The sequence below is a fragment of the Melanerpes formicivorus genome, unplaced genomic scaffold (assembly GCF_026170545.1).
Source record: "Melanerpes formicivorus ecotype bairdi unplaced genomic scaffold, bMelFor1.0.p_v2 SCAF_8, whole genome shotgun sequence".
Classification (NCBI taxonomy): domain Eukaryota; kingdom Metazoa; phylum Chordata; class Aves; order Piciformes; family Picidae; genus Melanerpes; species Melanerpes formicivorus.
The window spans coordinates 9,503,680-9,523,573 of NW_027142360.1; the positions used below are offsets into that span (position 1 = coordinate 9,503,680).

Sequence of the window (19,894 nt, forward strand, 5' to 3'; positions counted from 1 at the left end):
AAGTGGGACCTTAAAGAGGAATAGAAAGAATGGGGAATAGAATGGGGAATAGAATGGGGAATAGAATGGGGAATAGAATGGGGAATAGAATGGGGAATAGAATGGGGAATAGAATGGGGAATAGAATGGGGAATAGAATGGGGAATAGAATGGGGAATAGAATGGGGAATAGAATGGGGAATAGAATGGGGAATAGAATGGGGAATAGAATGGGGAATAGAATGGGGAATAGAATGGGGAATAGAATGGGGAATAGAATGGGGAATAGAATGGGGAATAGAATGGGGAATAGAATGGGGAATAGAATGGGGAATAGAATGGGGAATAGAATGGGGAATAGAATGGGGAATAGAATGGGGAATAGAATGGGGAATAGAATGGGGAATAGAATGGGGAATAGAATGGGGAATAGAATGGGGAATAGAATGGGGAATTAACCAGGTTGGAAGAGTCCTTTGAGATCGAGTCCAACCAATCATCGAATTAGAGGGAAACATCAAAGGGAACAGCGCCTTAACCCCACTGCTATGTAACACTTGGAATAGAAGCCATCCTTTGAGATGCACACTGAGAGGGGAAGAGAAGAAAAGCAGGACTGACCAACCGCGTCACTCTTTTTACACTAGTTCCTTATTTCCTCTCCCGCTGTTCTCATTTCCCCGTTTCCTTTCCTGCTGAACTAATTTCTTGCAGTTGCTTCCTGGCAGAGTTCACTTTTTCTAACAGCAAGAAAATGTGCTCTGCAAACTCCCGGACAGCTCCACAGCCACCGTTGCTCCTACAAATGTAACCAGCAGCCTTCTGAGCAACCGCACAGGCGTCAGCAGGCACACCGCTCATGCCGGCCTTCTTCAGGCATTCCACATCGGACTCCTCATTTCCTGTTGAGGAAGATGACAGACAAGGAAAAACATCACAGTGTGGGGAGGGGAAGGTAAAAAAACTTTTTCTTTTTTGCTGTGCACATATTAATCCTTTCAAAAATTTGTCACAGTTTTCACCTCAACAGCACTTTGCAGACGTGAGGCAGCTCTCAGAGCACCTTGGGGAGAAACGCAAATGTTAATCACACTTCAAAGTACCGTTCTCCTCCCTAAAGACTGTGTGAGGAGTAGTAAAGTTATTTGAGCAACTGAATAAGCATTTTCAGGACCATACACTGAAGCTGTGACTGGAATACAGTTTCATGCAGGATCACCCAGCTTTCACTTTTAATTGTGCCCATCTCTCGTTTCCGTTTCAGGGGATAATCCATATAATACCCAGCTGAAATGAAACTGGATCATAGAAGTGATCTGGGATGGAAGGGTGTGGTGGGCTACACACATCCTGGAAAAAAACAGCGGGGGGAGGGCTTGTGAGAGTTTTTTTGCCCTTCCTGGAGGGTGTTTTCTCCCCTGGGAAACTGACTTGGTCTGTTCCACTCCCCCTCTCCCTCCTGCCTTGCCCAGCAGGGGTATAAGAGGGAGGACATTGCAACCATTGCACTCTCTTCCTTCTGCTTCGCGGTGACGAAAGAGTTGCTGCTGGCTTGCTACTCCCCTGCCACGTGGTCTTCCCTGCTGCTTCCACACTTTGCAAAGGACTGGTTCTCTATCTCATATTTTTCTTTTCCTTTTCCCATCCATCCTTGCTCCTTACCCTTGTGAACCCTGCCTGTCATTGTTACACAAATATATACACACAGACACTGTTTAAAGAAATAATTCTTTGCCTCTCTACTTCCAAGCTGAACCAAAATTATTTCTTGGTGGATTTGCTCCCCTCCCTTTCTTTTTCTTATCTCTCTATTGGGGAAGAGGAAGGGAAGAAACAGGGGAGGGATTCTCAGCCTTGCCCCCATCTGAGCTTTGAAGCCCCAGTTAAGGCTCAAACCACCACAAAGGGACATCCAAAAGTCACCTAGTCCAACCTCCTGCAACATGCAGGGGTATCTTCAACTAGACTAGGTTGCCCAGAGCCCTGTTGAGCCTCACCTTGAATCCCTCCAGGAATGGGGCCTCAACCACCTCCCTGGGCAACCTGTTCCAGTATTCTACCACCCTGATGGTAAAGAGCTGGAACTGTATGCCTGTGGAATAGCAAAAGCTTTCCTAAACCTGATTATAAAAATAGCTAAGACTTCCCTTGCCAAATTAGACATTGATTCATCAATGCCTTTAATATTTGCATTGTATCCTAACAAGCCACGATGTGCTGAAAGGTGGTTGCAGCCAGGAAGGGGTTGGTCTCTTCTCCCAGGCAACCAGCACCAGAACAAGGGAACACAGTCTCAAGCTGCACCAGGGGAGGTTTAGACTCGAGGTGAGGAGAAAGTTCTTCACTGAGAGAGTTGTTCGTTATTGGAATGTGCTGCCCAGGGAGGTGGTGGAGTCACCATCCCTGGAGGTGTTCAAGAGGGGATTGGATGTGGCACTTGGTGCCATGGTCTAGTCATGGGGTCTGTGTTGATAGGTTGGACTCGATGATCCTCGAGGTCCTTTCCAACCTAAGTTATGCTGTGATACTGTGAAATCTGCTTGTCAATCCCATTAAGATTAGGGTATTAAGAGCAAAGCCTCTTGAAGCTGAGCAGTGCAGTTTGCATTAGTGGACAGCCCAGCATCTAAATTTCACTACCCAAACCCCAGGAACTGACCTAAGTAAGCGACTTCTTTCCAGCTCAGCCCCATGTCTTTTTGCCAGTCCTCCAGGACTTGTAACTTATTTGCTGTGTTAACCTCTGCTACACATCCCAGCTGCATGGCTGACAGCGTTTTTGAACAATCTCTTTCAGAGACGAATCGAACCTATTAAAACAGAGTCAAGTTAGAATAAATTCTACCCACAAAGAAAGAAGAGATGTAAGCTGCTTTACTAAAAAAAAACAACCAAACACAACAAACAAACCCAAACAGTAGAAGTTTTGCTCATTGAAGCTCCCTCAGATATCATAAAAGCATGCAGTAACTGGTTGCTTCAGTCAAACCTCAGAGCAGAAATGATAAGCATCCCAAAGCCACATTCCAGACTTGCAGCTGCTTTGTGAAACCTCTCCGAGGTTCAAATAAAACAAAATTATTCCATTTGTCTTTGTAAATGCAACATGTATCAAATAAAACACTGAATATCACAGTAGAGTGGCATGCTGACTGTCTACTGCACTATCAACTAACAACACCACCACAGGGAGTAAGAAAATCCCCAAGGAAGCTTTCTGTAACAGCTCTGTAAGTAAAATACTAGGAAGTATTTTCTGTGATTCTGGTAGCTATGAAACTTCATTTCATTCACAGCAGAACTCCAGAGCATCGAGAGAGCACTAAAGAGACTGAAGCAGTACAGCACATTCATCTCTAGAAGTTCATTCCAAACTTGAAATTTCAGGAATCATGTACAAGGCAAACTAAACCTAGAAGACTATTGCAGCAGGAGTTCTTAAAAATCTGAGAGACAGCCCCTCCAATTTTTCTGCTCAAGCTGTGAACAAACTTACCTTCCTTAACTCTTTAATTACTGGCCTGCATCTGGAATAGTGTGGCCAGCAGGAGCAGGGAAGTCATTGTACCCCTGTACTCAGCACTGGTTCGGCCACATCTTGAGTACTGTGTCCAGTTCTGGGCCCCTCAGTTCAAGAAGGACACCAAGACACTTGAACGTGTCCAGAGAAGGGCAACAAGGCTGGGGAGAGGCCTTGAGCACAAGCTCTATGAGGAGAGGCTGAGGGAGCTGGGTTGTTTAGCATGGAGAAGAGGAGGCTCAGGGGAGACCTTATTGCTGTCTACAACTACCTGAAGGGAGGTTGTAGCCAGGAGGGAGTTGGTCTCTTCTCTCAAGCAACCAGCACCAGAACAAGAGGACACAGTTTCAAGCTGCACCAGGGGAAGTTGAGCCTCAAGGTGAGGAGAAAGTTCTTCACAGAGTCATTCACCATTGGAATGTGCTGCCCAGGGAGGTGGTGGAGTCACCATCCCTGGAGGTGTTCAAGAGGGGACTGGATGTGGCACTTGCTGCCACAGTCTATGTCATGGGGTCTGTGGCGACAGGTTGGACTTGATCATCTTTGAGGTCTCTTCCAACCTTGGTGATACTGTGATACTAACTTAGCACTGATTCCAAGCAGAGGATAAAGAGGAATGGTGCTCAGAGCAAGTGTGTATCAGCCACATGTACTAGAAGTACATGAAGTGCAGCACAAAGACCAGGAGATTTTCAGTGAAAGATTCCAAGTCACAGGAAGTATAGAAATGGTCTCTCACAGGCAACAAATCAATTATCACAAATTTCTTCACTCTTTTGCCTCACAGAAAAAGCTAAGGGAGCCCAGAAAAACCATCTACTGCATTTCACTGCCCCAAGGCAGCAAGAGATGCATCAAAGCAAGTCATGAATGTCTCACCTAAATTGTAAGAAAAATCCTACAACAGAGACTCCAAAAATGTACCTGGAGAAGTCTGCTTGAGGTACAGCTACTTGTGTCTTATCTGTGCCCATCTCTGTCTGTGACAGAGCTGAGCTAAGCCTCTCAGAGTCTAAATCTTCATTCAGTTCCTACCATGAAAAATCTCTTCCAGCTCTACCAAAGGCATGAGCACAGACAGGAGGCTGATTTTACATAAATGCAAGTAGAGATTCAGATCAGCAGCATTTAGTAGTGGTAATAACAATCAATACTAATGAAAGCAGCCACATTACAACCTGTGCTGTTTGGTTTGCATTTACATTGAATCCTCTCAACATTAAAGCACATTCACCTATATTTAAACAACAATGCAGACAAAAGTGTCTGGGGGTTGATTTTCCCCTCTTTACAACAACCATGGGTGATCTAACATGAACCAGCTAATTTGCCTGGGTATTTCTACTTCTATATCCAAAGGGCAACAACACATCCCTGCTTTGTAGAATAGAATTGAATTAATCAGGTTGAAAGAGACCTTTGAGACCATCGAGTCCAACCCATCATCCAACACTATCTAATCAACTAAACCACAGCACCAAGCACCTCATCCAGTCTCCTCCTAAATACCTCCAGTGATGGCGACTCCACCACCTCCCTGGGCAGCCCATTCCAATGGCCAATCACTCTTTCTAGGAAGAACTTCCTATCATCCAGCCTAAACCTCCCCTGGCACAGCTTGAGACTGTGTCCTCTTGTTCTGGTGCTGCTGGCCTGGGAGAAGAGACCAGCCCACTCGAGGATACAACCTCCTTTCAAGTAGTTGTAGACAGCAATAAGGCCCCCCTGAGCCTCCTCTTCTCCAGGCCAAGCAACCCCAGCTCCCTCAGCCTCTCCTCACAGGGCTGTGCTCCAAACCCCTCCCCAGCTTTGTTGCCTTTCTCTGGACACATTCCAGCAAGTCAACATCCTTCCTAAACTGAGGGGCCCAGAACTGGACACAGGACTCAAGGTGTGACCTGCCTTTAATTAACGAGTGCCTAGACTGCACAGAACAACATGACTGGTGATGGCAAAATACCATAACAACTTATTCCCACAGTTTTCCAGGACAAAAGGAGAAAGATGCTACTCAAAAACCCTTTTATTGTCCTGCAAGGGATCCCAGAACCTTTGTCCCAGCCCTCAAACACTGTATTATGCTGCTTGATCAGAAGCACTCTGAAGAAACTTCAGCTTACATGCTGCAGTCTTCTAGAAACTTTTCAATGTTCAAGGCTACAGCAGACACAAAGCCTCACACTTCAGAACACTTACCTGGATTCCTCTCTTCTTTAATAGATCAACACCAACAATATCTCTATAATCATAGGAGACCATTTCCTTCTGATCTTCTGTCACATAAATGCGACCATCTGTCAGGCACCCATCAATACTGCAAACCAACAGCTTCACTTCTTTCAGTGGCTCTTTGCCAAAGTATCCAAAGCTAGACAAAGAAGTTATCTTTTTAGGGTGGAACTCTTTGAACACTCCAAACCCAAGTATTTCAAATACAACTGTGACCTTCACACCTGTGAAATTCTTTCCTGAGAATGTCTTTTCTCATCACTGTCATTGCCCAACTATATTCTCCCTTTTCAAAGCAAACAAAACCACCAAAAAACCCAACAAAATGATCCAAAAGACAGCTCAGTTATGTTGTCCATTTAAATATTAGGATGAGAGTAATTTCCTTAGCACTAAGAAGTTATGCTCTGCAGCATTTATTGGGGCAACCCCAAAATAGAGTAGAGGATGTAAAAGGCACACAAAACCCTTTTCATTCCCACTCATTCCTTGGAGGGCTGCAGAGTGGCTGCAAAGAAAAGACAGCTGGCAAGGTGTAATCAGCTCATGCCTTCAACGTGAGCACTGTCAGCCATGCACATCAGTATGTGTGGTACAGGCCATGCAAGCCTGGGACAACTCAGCTGGAAAACTCAAGAGATGATGCCAACACACTGCTATAGTGTAGTGGGGCTTAAGAGTTTTCCCCAAGCTGCACTTCAAAAAAAAGCCCCAAACAAACACAAGCCCCAAAAATACAACAAAGACAATTCAGATGATTTCAAAAGAGACAGGGGGGGAAGAAAATGATGATCAGAAATAAAGTTTGCAATTATCTTTGATTACTGACATTACATACATTAAGAACACACCTTCCCAGAGTTTGAAACAATGAAAGACACCAGCAAAAATAAAGGCATTTAAAAAGTGGGTTTACCTCAACACTCTCTGCTCTGCAATAGGCCAATCAATGTCTATATCAATATCCACGCTGTGCTCCGCACGCATTTCATAGTAGGCCATTTTCCCACCCTAAATCAAACAGAGACCATTAAACCTTCCTGCTTGGGTTAATAAAAATGCAACACTGCACCATTTAGCACCACGTAACAATGAAAGCCAAGCATCTGGTTAGGCAGTGGTCACAATGGTTTTAGTAACTGATGCCGACAGGATGGCATTCAACAAGTCCAAGTGCCAGGTGCTGCACTTTGGCCACAACAACCCCAGGCAGAGCTACAAGCTGGGGTCGGAGTGGCTGGAGAGCAGCTGAACAGAAAGGGACCTGGGGGGTACTGACTGACAGCCGGCTGAACATGAGCCAGCAGTGTGCCCAGGTGGCCAAGAAGGCCAATGGCATCCTGGCCTGCATCAGAAATAGTGTGGCCAGCAGGAACAGGGAAGTCATTGAACCCTTGTACTCTGCACTGGTTAGGCCACACCTTGAGTACTGTGTCCAGTTCTGGGCCCCTCAGTTCAAAAAGGACACCAGGACACTTGAATGTGTCCAGAGAAGGGCAACGAGGCTGGGGAGAGGCCTTGAGCACAGCCCTGTGAGGAGAGGCTGAGGGAGCTGGGATTGTTTAGCCTGGAGGAGGCTCAGGGGAGACCTTATTGCTGTCTACAACTACCTGAAGGGGGATTGTAGCCAGGAAGGGGTTGGTCTCTTCTCCCAGGCAACCAGCACCACAAGAGGACACAGACTCAAGCTGCACCAGGGGAGGTTCAGGCTCGAGGTGAGGAGAAAGTTCTTCACCGAGAAGAGTCATTCATCATTGGAATGTGCTGCCCAGGGAGGTGGTAGAGTCACCATCCCTGGAGGTGTTCAAGAGGGGATTGGACATGGCATTTGGTGCCATGGTCTAGTCAGGAGGTCTGTGGTGACAGTTGGACTTGATTATCTTTGAGGTCTCTTCCAACCTTGGTGATTCTATGATGGTTCATTTATATAAAGTTTTTACCACTACCACAGGGAATCATTTGAAACAACTTCCTATAAGCAACAGACAATGAGCATTTTTAGTTTTACAACTAGAAAAAGCATGCAAGAAACATATGATGAAATACAGCCCTTATGTCACACTTAGGTCTTTTCATATAGTAAAATAGTAATAGCTATAGCATTTAATCAGGGGAAAGGGACCTGGGAGTTCTGGTGGATAAAAGGATGCTCTTGAGCAAGAAATGTGCCCTTGTGGTCAGGAAGGCAAATGGCACCATGGGGTTGATTAGAAAGGGTGTGGTGAATAGGTGGAGAAGTTCTCCTCCCCCTCTGCTCTGGTGAAGCCACATCTGGAATATTGTGTCCATTTCTGGGCCCCTCAGGGAACTGCTTGAAAGAGTCCAGTGCTGAGCCACAAAGATGCTGAAAGCAGTGGAACATCTCCCTCTTGAGGAAAGGCTGAGGGAGCTGGGGCTCTTGAGCTTGGAGCAGAGGAGCCTGAGGGATGACCTCATTCTTGTTTATAAAGATGTGAAGGGCAGTGTGGGGAGGACAGAGCCAGGCTCTGCTCAGAGATGTATCTACACTTGGGGTTATTTTTTATTCTGCTGACAAATACTGAAGTGGTCTGCAAGATGGAGATCTTGTCCTTCCTGGGAAAACTGAAAGTCTCTACTTAGAGGCAAACAAAATGAGAGCTGAAGTAAACACGTTTGTTCTGCATTACTACATTGGGATATCAGCAGCAGCAAAGGGAAAAACAACTGTTTAAGTGACAATACAAAATTGGCATAGGACTAAATCTGTCAGTAAGTTTACAGATTCTATGAGAAGCCTATGATACTGCATGACTCAGCTCTGGTGAGACCCCACCTGGAGTACTGAGTCCAGTTCTGGAGCCCCTGTCATAAGAGGGATATGGAGGTGCTGGAAGGTGTCCAGAGAAGGGCCACAAGGATGAGCAGAGGGCTGGAGCACCTCTCCTGTGAGGACAGACTGAAGGAGTTGGGGCTGTTCAGTCTGGAGAAGAGAAGGCTCCAAAGTGACCTCATTGTGGCCTTCCAGTATCTGAAGGGGGCCTACAGGAAGGCTGGGGAGGGACTTCTCAGGATCTCAGGTGGTGATAGGACTAGGGGGAATGGAATGAAGCTGGAGGTGGGGAGATTCAGGCTGGAGGTGAGGAGGAAGTTCTTCACCATGAGAGTGGTGAAGCCCTGGAATGGGTTGTCCAGGGAGGTGGTTGAGGCCCCATGCCTGGAGGTGTTTAAGACCAGGCTGGATGAGGCTCTGGCCAGCCTGATCTAGTGTGGGGTGTCCCTGCCCATGGCAGGGGGGTTGGAACTAGATGATCCTTGTGGTCCCTTCCAACCCTGACTGATACTATGGCAGTTCATTTTACATCCTTAATAGCACTGAAATGAATTATACTCACATACTGGTGTATTGGTGTGAAATTAAATATTGTACTGCTTTGGGTTTCTAACTATATATTGCTTAATATTTTTTGTACAGATGTATTTGCTGTGAAGGGTGCTGCTACTGGAGCTGCCCTAGCTACAGCTAACTCCATTAAGTTAAACATAATAAGCAAAGTGGACCGAGGTGAAAGCATCGTTACTGCATACTGCCTGCATCAGAAATACATCCTTGAACTCAGAACCCTCTAAAACAAAGGATGCATTATTCTAAAGAGCATGAAAAACAGAAGGACTAACCTGCAAGTAGCCTCTCTCAATCAAATGTCTCTTAGCAAAATAAAATGAACCATTTTCATACAGCTCCCCAGGCCAATCTTGCCTCCGGTACCGTTTCGCTGGATTCAGGTTTTGGGGCTCTGTCATTTTGTTGTCTGTCAACAGGAAACAAGGATGCAATGATTTCAGGAAATAAGTTATCCAGAATCTCTGTGCAGTCACTTAACTTTCTGGAAAGAGCTTTCTGCTGAGAAATTAAAGACACAATTCAGTCACCAACTTCTCTTGTTACTGCCTCTCATTGTTTAGCTTCATAAACAATCACTGAAGCACTTCTCATTCTTGGAACTCTGGATAACACAGTGCAGAATGGCCTCCTATTTCCAGTAAAGGAAATTTTTCATTCCAATCACAAAAAAGCCAACACAAAACAAAAAACAAACAACAACACAGACCAAAAACCTGAGAGATCATCAGCTCCAAAATTAGTTACCAAAAGGAGTAGGGTTGACGTTCTTCTGGACTCTCTTGCCAGCGTCAAAGAAAGACTCTACCCTCTCTGTATGCTATCTCCCAGTACACAACAGGAAGGGGCTTAACTCACAATCAAGGTAAACACAAAACCCTCATTCAGCTACCTAGACCTAAAATCAGGAATGTCCTGGATGATCTTTGAGAGCTGAGAGGTCCAACCTGGAACGTGAAGAGTCCACAGAAGAAGTTTGGTCTGTGAAAACATCTTGCCACTTAGCCAAAACACATCCTTTGTAAGGACACACCTTATGTTAACTTTTCATCAATGGTTTCATCAATGTCCACAAATAAACAAACATCTTTGAGCCACTCTGACCCCATCAGAACCAGTCAATGCCAGTAATGCATGCAGCAGAAACTAGAGAGACTTCTCTCCTAAGGCCATCCAAATTCACACACACAAAGTAGCTAAAACTCAGCAGGTCTCATGATCTAATAACCAGGAAAAAAAGCTAGAGGGCATTCTCAAATACCCAAAACCTGCTGAGACTTTAGGATATATACACACCTTGTGTTTCCTAAATACACTACAGCTTTGTGTCTCAATGAAGGAAACATTTGCAGAGAGAGACACCTGTCTCTTTCAGGCTGCATCAATACTAAACCTTAAAGCAGAAAGAACAACAGAAACACACAAGAAAAGTGTACATAATCAGTACTTTAGAGCCATCTAGGGGGAACAAAATAAAAGAAAGGATGGAAAAAGAGCACAATGCTAAGCTGCATAATGCTCCCAGGAATCACTGTCACCTAAAACACCACAGTCCTGGAAGGCCATTTGCTTTTACCCTTAAGATGATCATGATTGCACAATGTATTCCATGATCTGCTTGCATACACTTCTTGCAACTGAAAGACATTGTATCCCCTGCCACATGAAGAGTCTTTAGATGTTGCATTACACTAAAGAGTAATTTGCTCTCATAGGTAGGCCTTGAAGCTTTCTAGTGTTAATAATCTGCCCATAGGGATAAGGAGGCACACTGTCACTTCACGAAGCCACGTGGTAGATCCAAACGAGATTTAGTCTTTCATAGATATCCATTCTAGCCACATCTCAAGGTGTGAATTGGACTTTTACTTGGCTGCCTAGGGTGCAATCCACAGAATCCTAAACTGCCACCCCCAGGTTTGATACTCCTCTTTTACTTTATGAACAAACTGTGTCAGGTTGTTTTTCCTCTTGCAAGGAACACCGAAAACGTTCCAGTTAGCTGTTTATCCTAAACAAAGGCCTAACTCCTATTCCAACTTAACTCTAACACCAGGCTTCATTTATTTTGCCTGCTTTTTGACAGCATGCTTTGAAAACTCACCACCAACAACATTTTCATCAGAGGCAATTCACTCTCCACAGAATAATTGTAATGTCTGAGGAACACATTAATGTTACAACAATAACAACGACGTGACAGCATCTGAATGAACTGGGTTGAGGGAAAAAAACCGAAGCAAATGTTTCTGCTTTAATCACACACACACAAAACCCACCACATACATAGCTAATGTGTGGAATAATTCTTTGTACAAGGACAAGCTACAAGTAGTAAAGAGTTCACCCTTTAGTCACCTTGGCAATTGTACCTGGGAGGCATATTTTTGCTGGGAAAACCAGTCATGCTCTTTTGTATGAGCTAACCAACGTGAGTTCAGTCCTCATGACTCAAAAGCACTTTGCAATTTGCCCTAAGTCAGCAGTCAAATTAGCATGCTGAAATAAAGCCTGTGTCTCCAGGCTAAGAAGTTCCCACCCCATATTCACTAAGGCTGTACCTGACATTAGTCATCATTTGCTAGCTACTGCATAGTAAGAGCAAACAACTTCCTAGTTAAGACAGGACCTCAGGGTCATGTTTACAAACACATGAACACTTGCCAAGAAGAAGACTGGAGAGGTGGGCACAAGCCAACCTCATGAGGTTCAACAAGACCAAGGGCAGGGTCCTGCATCTGGGTCGAGGCAATCCCAGGCACAAATCCAGGCTGGGCAGTGACTGGCTGGAAAGCAGCCCTGAAGAGAGAGACTTGGGGGTGCTGGTGGACCAGAAGCTCAACATGAGCTCTCAATGTGCACTTGCAGCCCACAAAGCCAATCAGATCCTGGGCTGCATCAAGAGAAGTGTGGCCAGCAGGTCAAGGGAGGTGATCCTCCCCCTCTACTCAGCTCTGGTGAGACCGCACCTGGAGTACTGCGTCCAGCTCTGGAGCCCCTCTTACAAGAGGGATGTGGAGGTGCTGGAAGGTGTCCAGAGAAGGGCCACGAGGATGAGCAGAGGGCTGAAGCACCTCTCCTATGAGGACAGAGTGAAGGAGTTGGGGCTGTTCAGTCTGCAGAAGAGAAGGCTCCAAGGTGACCTCATTGTGGCCTTCCAGTATCTGAAGGGGGCCTACAGGAAGGCTGGGGAAGGACTTCTCAGGATATCAGGTGGTGATAGGACTAGGGGGAATGGAATGAAGCTGGAGGTGGGGAGATTCAGGCTGGAGGTGAGGAGGAAGTTCTTCACCATGAGAGTGGTGAAGCCCTGGAATGGGTTGTCCAGGGAGGTGGTTGAGGCCCCATGCCTGGAGGTGTTTAAGACCAGGCTGGACGAGGCTCTGGCCAGCCTGATCTAGTGTGGGGTGTCCCTGCCCATGGCAGTGGGGTTGGAACTAGATGATCCTTGTGGTCCATTCCAACCGTGACTGATACTATGATACTAATTTAACATGTAAAGCTCTGGGGAGCTATAATTTGAGCTCAGACAAGTTAAAAATATTGTAATTTTCAATATCTTATCACTCCTACAATACAATTACAGGAAGGTAAAACAATGATCAGTAACATAAAACCAAGACTACTTATAAGGAATTTCTTCATCTCTTTAAGAACTCAGCCTCTGATATCAGTTCTTAATGTAAAAACCACAGGTATGAAAATAAACCAGTTGAAAAATTAAGCAATATTATTAAGTACAACTGTGACCAGAAACAGCTAAACATTGTACTAAACATTGTACACATTACCTCCTTTTTTCACCTCGCTCCATCTGAACTGATGCCGTCTCACAACAGAGAAGACAGAATCAAATCCCTCCTTCTGGATCATGTCTGCTACTTTTATAAGATCACTGGGATGTAAACAAGGAGATGTTGCTTGAATATTTCCTACAATATCAACTTCTAAAGCAAAACAAAGAAACATTTGTGAAACAAGGAATGCTTTTAACACACAGAACTGCAAAGTGTGGTATGAGTGGATGCCACACAGACAGACAAAAGGAGAAACTTTCTTGCCTTTATTTGCTAAGGCCGTCACTTATTTTTCTAAATAGTAAGTGCATCACCCCTTTGGGGCTACAGAATAAAAGCTCAGCAAATTAATTACTGATTTACCATGATGATGATTAAGAAACTCTCTGATAGCTTCTAGAGAAGTTGAGGAGTCTTGAGACACTTCGGGGCTTCTGCGATGGACTTGAGCACCAAACTGCTTTGCAACCTTCTCGATTTCATCATGGTCTGTAGAAACCCAGATACTGTTGGCAAACAGTGACAGTGATTAATAAAAACAGTAATTCCCAGCTTTGCGGATTTGCCTCCCATAATCTGAACAGAACACCCTGACCTTATGTGTGCACTACACCTTGCATTGAAAGGAAGCAGTTCTTTTATTTGCACTAGTAAAACTAGCCCTGCGAGTCCAATACGCAGCTTTTGACAGGGATAAAACACATAGAATCATAGAATCCCTAAGACCTTTAAGATCATCAAATCCAAGTGTAACCCAGCTACCATGACCACTAAAACATATCCTGAAGCACCACACCTACAGCTTCTTGAACACCTCCCTCGTGGCTCCACCACCTCCCTGGGCCTGTTCCAACCCCTCACCACTCTCTCAGTAAAGAGGTTTCTCCCAGCATCCAACCTAAACCTCCCCTGGCACAACCCAAACCCATTTCCTCTGGTCCTATGGCTGGTTACTTAGAAGAGACCAACACCAGCCTCACTCCAACATCCTTTCACGGAGTTGTGGAGAGCAATAAGATCTCCCCTCAGCCTTTTCTTCTCCAGACTGATCAACCTCAGCTCTCTCCAGACCCCCGACCAGCACCGTTGCACTTCTCTGGACACCCTCCAGATCCTCAACATCCTTCTTATCCTGCAGCATTCAGAACTGAACCCAGTACTGTGACCTCACCAGGGCTGAGTACAGGGGCACCACCATGCTGGACACACTGGTTTTGATCCAAGCCAGGATGCCTTTGGCCTTCTTGGTCACCTGGGCACACTGCTGGCTCACACTCAGCTGTCCACCAGCAGCCCCAGATCCTTTTCCACCTTTCCAGCTACTCTGCCCCAAGCCTGCAGCACTGCTTGGGGTTGCAGACTAGACTACAAAGTCTCAAGCTTGGGCTGCATTTCAGTTTAATACTGTTGGGTGTTTGCTCTTGCTTCCACATAGAAAGCTTAGGCAACATAAATCATAGAATCATTAGGGTTGGAAGACACCTCAAGGATCATCTAGTTCCAACCTCCCTGCCATGAGCAGGGACCTCTCAAACTACATCAGGTTGCTCAGAGCCACATCCAGCCTGGCCTAAAAAACCTCCAGGGATGAAGCTTCTACCACCTCCCTGGGCAAGCTGTTCCAGTGTCTCACCACCCTCATGGGATGATCTCTTCTTCCTAACATCCAATCTGAACCTACCCATTTTTATTTTTCTTTCATTCCCCTGAGTCCTATCACTATCTGACACCCTAAAAACTCCCCAGCTTTCCTATAACCCCCCCTTAAGACTCTGGAAGGCCACAATTAGGTCTCCTCAGAGCCTTCTTTTCTTCAGACTGAATAGCCCAAACTCCCTCAGTCTGTCCTCATAGGAGAGGCCCTCTAATCATCTTCATGGCCCTTCTCTGGACACATTCCAGCACCTCCGGATCCTTCCTGTAATGGGGGCTCCAGAACTGAACACAGTACTGCAGATGGGGTCTCACCAGAACAGAGTAGAGGGGGAGAATCACCTCCCTCAACTAGCTGGCTATGCTTCTCTTGATGCAGCCCAGGATGTGAATGGCTTTCTGCAAGTGCATACTGATGGCTCACGTTGAGCTTGTCATCCACCAACACCCCCAGATCCTTTCCTTCAGGGCTGCTCTCAAGCCAGTTGCTGCCTATATCAGCACCTGGGATTGCCCCAACCCAGATGCAGGACCTTGCATTTGGTCTTTGAACCTGATGAGGCTGTCATGGGCCCACCTCTCCAGCCTGCCAAGGTCCCTCTGGATGGCCTCCCTTCCCTCCCAGAAAAATCTCATGTCAGCACACCACAATACGTTAGGCATGCTAACAGATCAATGAATGGTTTGAATGATGCATTTGGAGTAATTTAAGAGCTCAGAAAGAAGGCTGACAAGCAAAACTGCCAAATAGTTAGAAGATCAGCTTATCCTGCAAGTGTTTTCAATTGTGTTAATTAGGCTCCACACATTTGCAGAGAAAGGGCTGTTCAAGTTACCATCCCATATGTTTTTTGGCACAGAGAACCTTCAATACTGGTAAAGCAAGATTACCATTGTTCAGGGATAATAAACATTGACAAAAGGCAGGGCTTAGCCTGAATATTATGTGATGACAATAAACACTGGCTTCAACACTGAGAGGCCATTGTTGCCATCCCTGTGAAAAAAAAAACCCACATGAGATACCACTCCAGAATGTATGAAAAATAACCCTCCCCACAGCCATTCTCAAAGCACTGCACATAGCAAGTGGTGCTTCAGGTTTTTCATACAAAGACATCACAAGATCATCAGAAGAAAAATATGTGACAGTGACAGCAATGTGAGATCACACCCATACAAACATGTGCAGAAGAGGTATTTTTCATCAACTGCTTCAGGCTAATGAGATTATATATAGCCTCCCCATTCACAGAATGGGTTGGAAAGCACCCTAAAAGTCACAGAGTTCCAAACCCCACTACCACAGGCAGGTTGCTCAACACCTCATCCAACCTGGCCTTGAACACCTCCAGGGAGGAAGCATGCACAACCTCCCTGGGCAACCTGTTCCAATGTCTCACGACCATCACTGTAACAAATTTCTTCCTAACCTCCAATGCATTCCTTCTCATCCTGTCACTACAAGCCCTTGTAAAAAGTCCATTTCTGACTTTTTTGTAGCCACCCTTCAGATATTGGAAGGCTGCTCTAAACTCTCCCCAGAGCCTTCTCTTCTCCAGGCTGAACAGCCCCAGCTCTCTTAGCCTGTCCCCGCAGGGGAGGCTCTAGAGCCCTCTGATGACCTTCATGGCCATCCTCTGGACCTGCTCCAGCAGTCTGATGTCCCCCTCTGCTGGGGGCAGCAGAACTGGACACAGTGCTCCAGGTGGGGTGTCATGAAAGAGTAGGGGGGAGAAAATCACCTCCATCATCCTGCTGGTCACGCTTCTCTTGGTGCAGCCCAGCACACAGCTGCCTTCTGGGCTGCCAGCAGCCACGGCTGGCTCATGTGGAGTTTTCCACCAGCTGACACACCCAAATCAACTAAGAGAGTTTTGCTGTGTAACATGTACCCTGTCAGCAGAGCTGTTTCAGAAGTGACTACAAGATCTAGCACCCTTCATCTAATGCACCTCAAAGTTAGGCTACATAAACCCTAACTGGCTTCCTGTTGGGCAAATTCAAATGGCAATTAGGAAATGAGGTAGGTAGGTAGGTCAAACCACCACATCCATCACAGGTCATTAAGCAATATGGGGTCACATGCATTAAAATATTAGTAATCTAGCTCAGAAGCAGTTTTGATTGTTTCTGTGTTAAAAATAAAACCAAGTCAGTGATGCTTCCTCTACTTTTCAGATACAGTGAAAACATTTTTTGAGGGTAGATAATTACATAGAATTACATAGAATAAACCAGGTTGGAAGAGACCTTCAAGATCATCGCGTCCAACCCATCAACCAATCCAACCCACCTAAACAACTAAACCATGGCACCAAACACCCCATCAAGGCCCCTCCTAAACACCTCCAGTGATGGTGACTCCACCTCCTCCCCAGGCAGCCCATTCCAATGGGCAATCACTCTCTCTGTATAGAACTTCTTCCTAACATCCAAACTAAACCTCCCCTGGTGCAGCCTGAGACTGTGTCCTCTTGTTCTGGTACTGGCTGCCTGGGAGAAGAGACCAACCTCTGCCTGTCTACAACCTCCTTCAGGTAGTTGTAGACAGCAATAAGGTCACCCCTGAGTCTCCTCCTCTCCAGGCTAAGCAACCCCAGCTCCCTCAGCCTCTCCTCATAGGGCTTGTGTTCCAAGCCCCTCACCAACTTCGTTGCCCTTCTCTGGACTCATTCCAGCAAGTCAACCTCCTTCCTAAATTGAGGGGCCCAGAACTGGAGACAGGACTTGAGGTGTGGCCTAACCAGTGCAGTGTACAGGGGCAGAGTGACCTCCCTGCTCCTGCTGGCCACACTGTTCTTGATGCAGGCCAGGATGCCACTGGCCCTCTTGGCTGCCTGGGCACACTGCATGCAACGGTATAGCAGCTATGAGATACAGAAGGCTCATGCTGATTTCCAGCTCTGAATCTAGCTGAGTGACATTTCCACTGGACTATATCAAGTTCCTGCACTAAACATAATGCAGAAGGTTTGCATTTAGAACCTGCACCTAGGATGCACTTGGTGTGTGGCATTCCTAAGCACACACTGGTTCTAATTAATTTCTCCAGTATGTGTGGAGAAAATTCTGGTTTGCTTTCACAGGAAAAAAAGAATAGACAATTGTAATGCCCAATTTCCTAAAGCAAACAACATGCTTGTTTCAAGCTAGCTCTAATGATTGCTACCAAAGTTTTGTGACCTTTGCCATAAAGTAAGCTTCTGTCCTGTGTCACATGGGCACACATGATTATTTCCTTCCACTCAACATTTACGAGACTGCCTCTGGCACGCTGTGTCCAGCTGTGAGCTCCCTGATATGAGAAAGAAAAACTGGAGCAAGCTGCACTGAGAGCCAGCAGGATGTCTCAGGGCTGGGAGCATTTGTACACCAGGGGATGCTGAAAGAGCTACCTTGATTCAGCTTACGAAGAGAAGGCTAAGGATTGACTTTATTGCTGTCTTCCAGTACCTAACAGGCAGGTTGAGAGAAAACAGTGCTGTGCTCATCCAGGCAAAGCTGCTAAAGGACACAGACATACTGCAGGAACAGAAGTGCCAATTACATAATTGCAAAACAGTTTTTCAACCATGAGAGCTATCAGTTACTGCAGTCAGTGCCCAGAAAGGCTGTGGGGTCATCAGCCATGGAAACATCCAACCTCAGCTGCACATGGCCCCAAGGAACCCTAACCAGGCCAGCTTCACACCGTGGATGTGACCAGATGATCACCAACCAAAGTCATCCTATGATTCATGGGACATCATCCATCACTGGGCAGTTTCATTTAATGCAGCCATCTTAATAAAGTAAAAATGTCAATAGTAACTGGCCAAGATCAACTAGTGGCTCCCAACCACAAATTGGAGCAACTGTTGCAAGACACTGATTCCTTCATTCCCTCACAGCTCACCAAAAAGGGGACAGTGCAATTCACGGCAGGGTGCAGCCTGCCTGCCCTGTGCCATGCCCTGCCTGATCCATAACCTAGTGCCACATTGACTGCATCCCCTTGTCTTCAGTGAGGATCCCACACCACACATCTCCCTCAAGCACCAACCTGACGGGGCTAAAGCCAGGCTAACGACACCACAGGGGAGACCAGGCGCCCCACTGCTGGCCCACGAGTCAGCTGGGCATCTGGCACCGTGCCTCGGAGCCTGCCAGGGTGAAGCCAGTTAAGAATCATAGAATCGTTTAGGTTGGCAAAGCCCCTTACGACCATCGAGTCCCATCATGAGCCTAGCACAGCCAAGTCACCACTAATCCACCTCCCCTGGTGCCACATCGACACATCTTCGCGGACGGCGATTCAACCACTTCCGGGCAGCCTGCTCCAATGGCTAACAACCCCTTCAGGGAAGAAGTTCTTCCCAACAGCCAATCTAAACCTGCCCTGACACAACTTCAGGTAGTTCCCTTTTCTCCTATCGCTTGTTACTTGGCAGAAGGAGACCGACATCCACTTTTACTGCAACCACCTTTCCAGTCACTTGCAGAGGGGGAGAAGGTCTCCCCCCCGCCTCCTCCGCTTCCCTCAGCCGCTTCTCGTGAGATTTGTGCTCCAGACCCCCTCGCCCGATTTCCTGGAAAGGGAGGGCTGCCGCAGGAGCTAGGACTCCCTCATCCTACTACCCCTGCCCCCGGCTGCGCCTTCCCCCCTCCGGCAAGGGGCGGGAAGGGAGATGAGTCCGGGCGCCGATGCAGGGGGAAGCCGATGCAGGGGGAGGCGCATGCGCACCTGTGGAAGACGCCGGCATCGGTGGCGGCGCGCAGCACCCAGCCGATGAGCGGCACCCCCGCCAGCAGCTTGATGTTCTTCAGGGGGATCCCCTTGCTGCCGCCGCGGGCCAGCACCAGCGCGGCCAGATGAGCGCGCGAGCCCCCCGCGCCCGCCTCCATACCGGGCTCTGCTCCCGCCGCCGCCGCCTGCTACCGGCTCTGCCCCACGCCCAGCCTGCATGCCGGGAAGTGTAGTCCCGGCCGCGCCTGCGCGCTGGAGAGGAGAGGCGGGGCGGGAGGCCGTGGAGGGGGCGGGGCGTGGGAGGGGGCGGGGCGTAAGGCGATGGTAGCGGGGCAAAGGGGGTGGGTGCGGGTCTAGCAGCGAGCAGCTGTTAGTCTGGGGGAGGTATGGAACCATAGACTCATTCAGGTTGGAAAAGGCGCCTAGAATCATCAAGTCCAGCTGTCAACCCCAGACTACGATGGCCATTAAACAATGTCCCGAAGTGCCATCTCTACATGTTTTTGAACACCTTCAGGGACAGCGCTACTTCTCTGGGCAGCCTGACCCAATGCATGACCAGTATTTCAGTAAATTAATATCTAATTTAAACCTATCCTAATGCAACTTGAGGCCATTTCCACCTG

At 47.0% G+C, this 19,894-nt stretch overlaps 1 protein-coding gene across 1 annotated transcript; it reads right to left on the reverse strand.

Moving 5' to 3' along the window:
• Window positions 1-248: 248 nt before the first annotated feature.
• On the reverse strand, window positions 249-19,476 carry CMAS (cytidine monophosphate N-acetylneuraminic acid synthetase). The gene is made up of 8 exons (XM_068141959.1): window positions 19,266-19,476; window positions 13,250-13,392; window positions 12,881-13,036; window positions 9,365-9,498; window positions 6,645-6,739; window positions 5,696-5,867; window positions 2,639-2,789; window positions 249-881 (listed from the first exon to the last, which is right to left on the reverse strand). The coding sequence occupies exons 1-8, from the start codon at window positions 19,424-19,426 to the stop codon at window positions 652-654; spliced, it is 1,242 nt and encodes a 413-aa protein (XP_067998060.1). The 5' UTR covers window positions 19,427-19,476; the 3' UTR covers window positions 249-651.
• Between the last annotated feature and the right edge of the window lie 418 nt (window positions 19,477-19,894).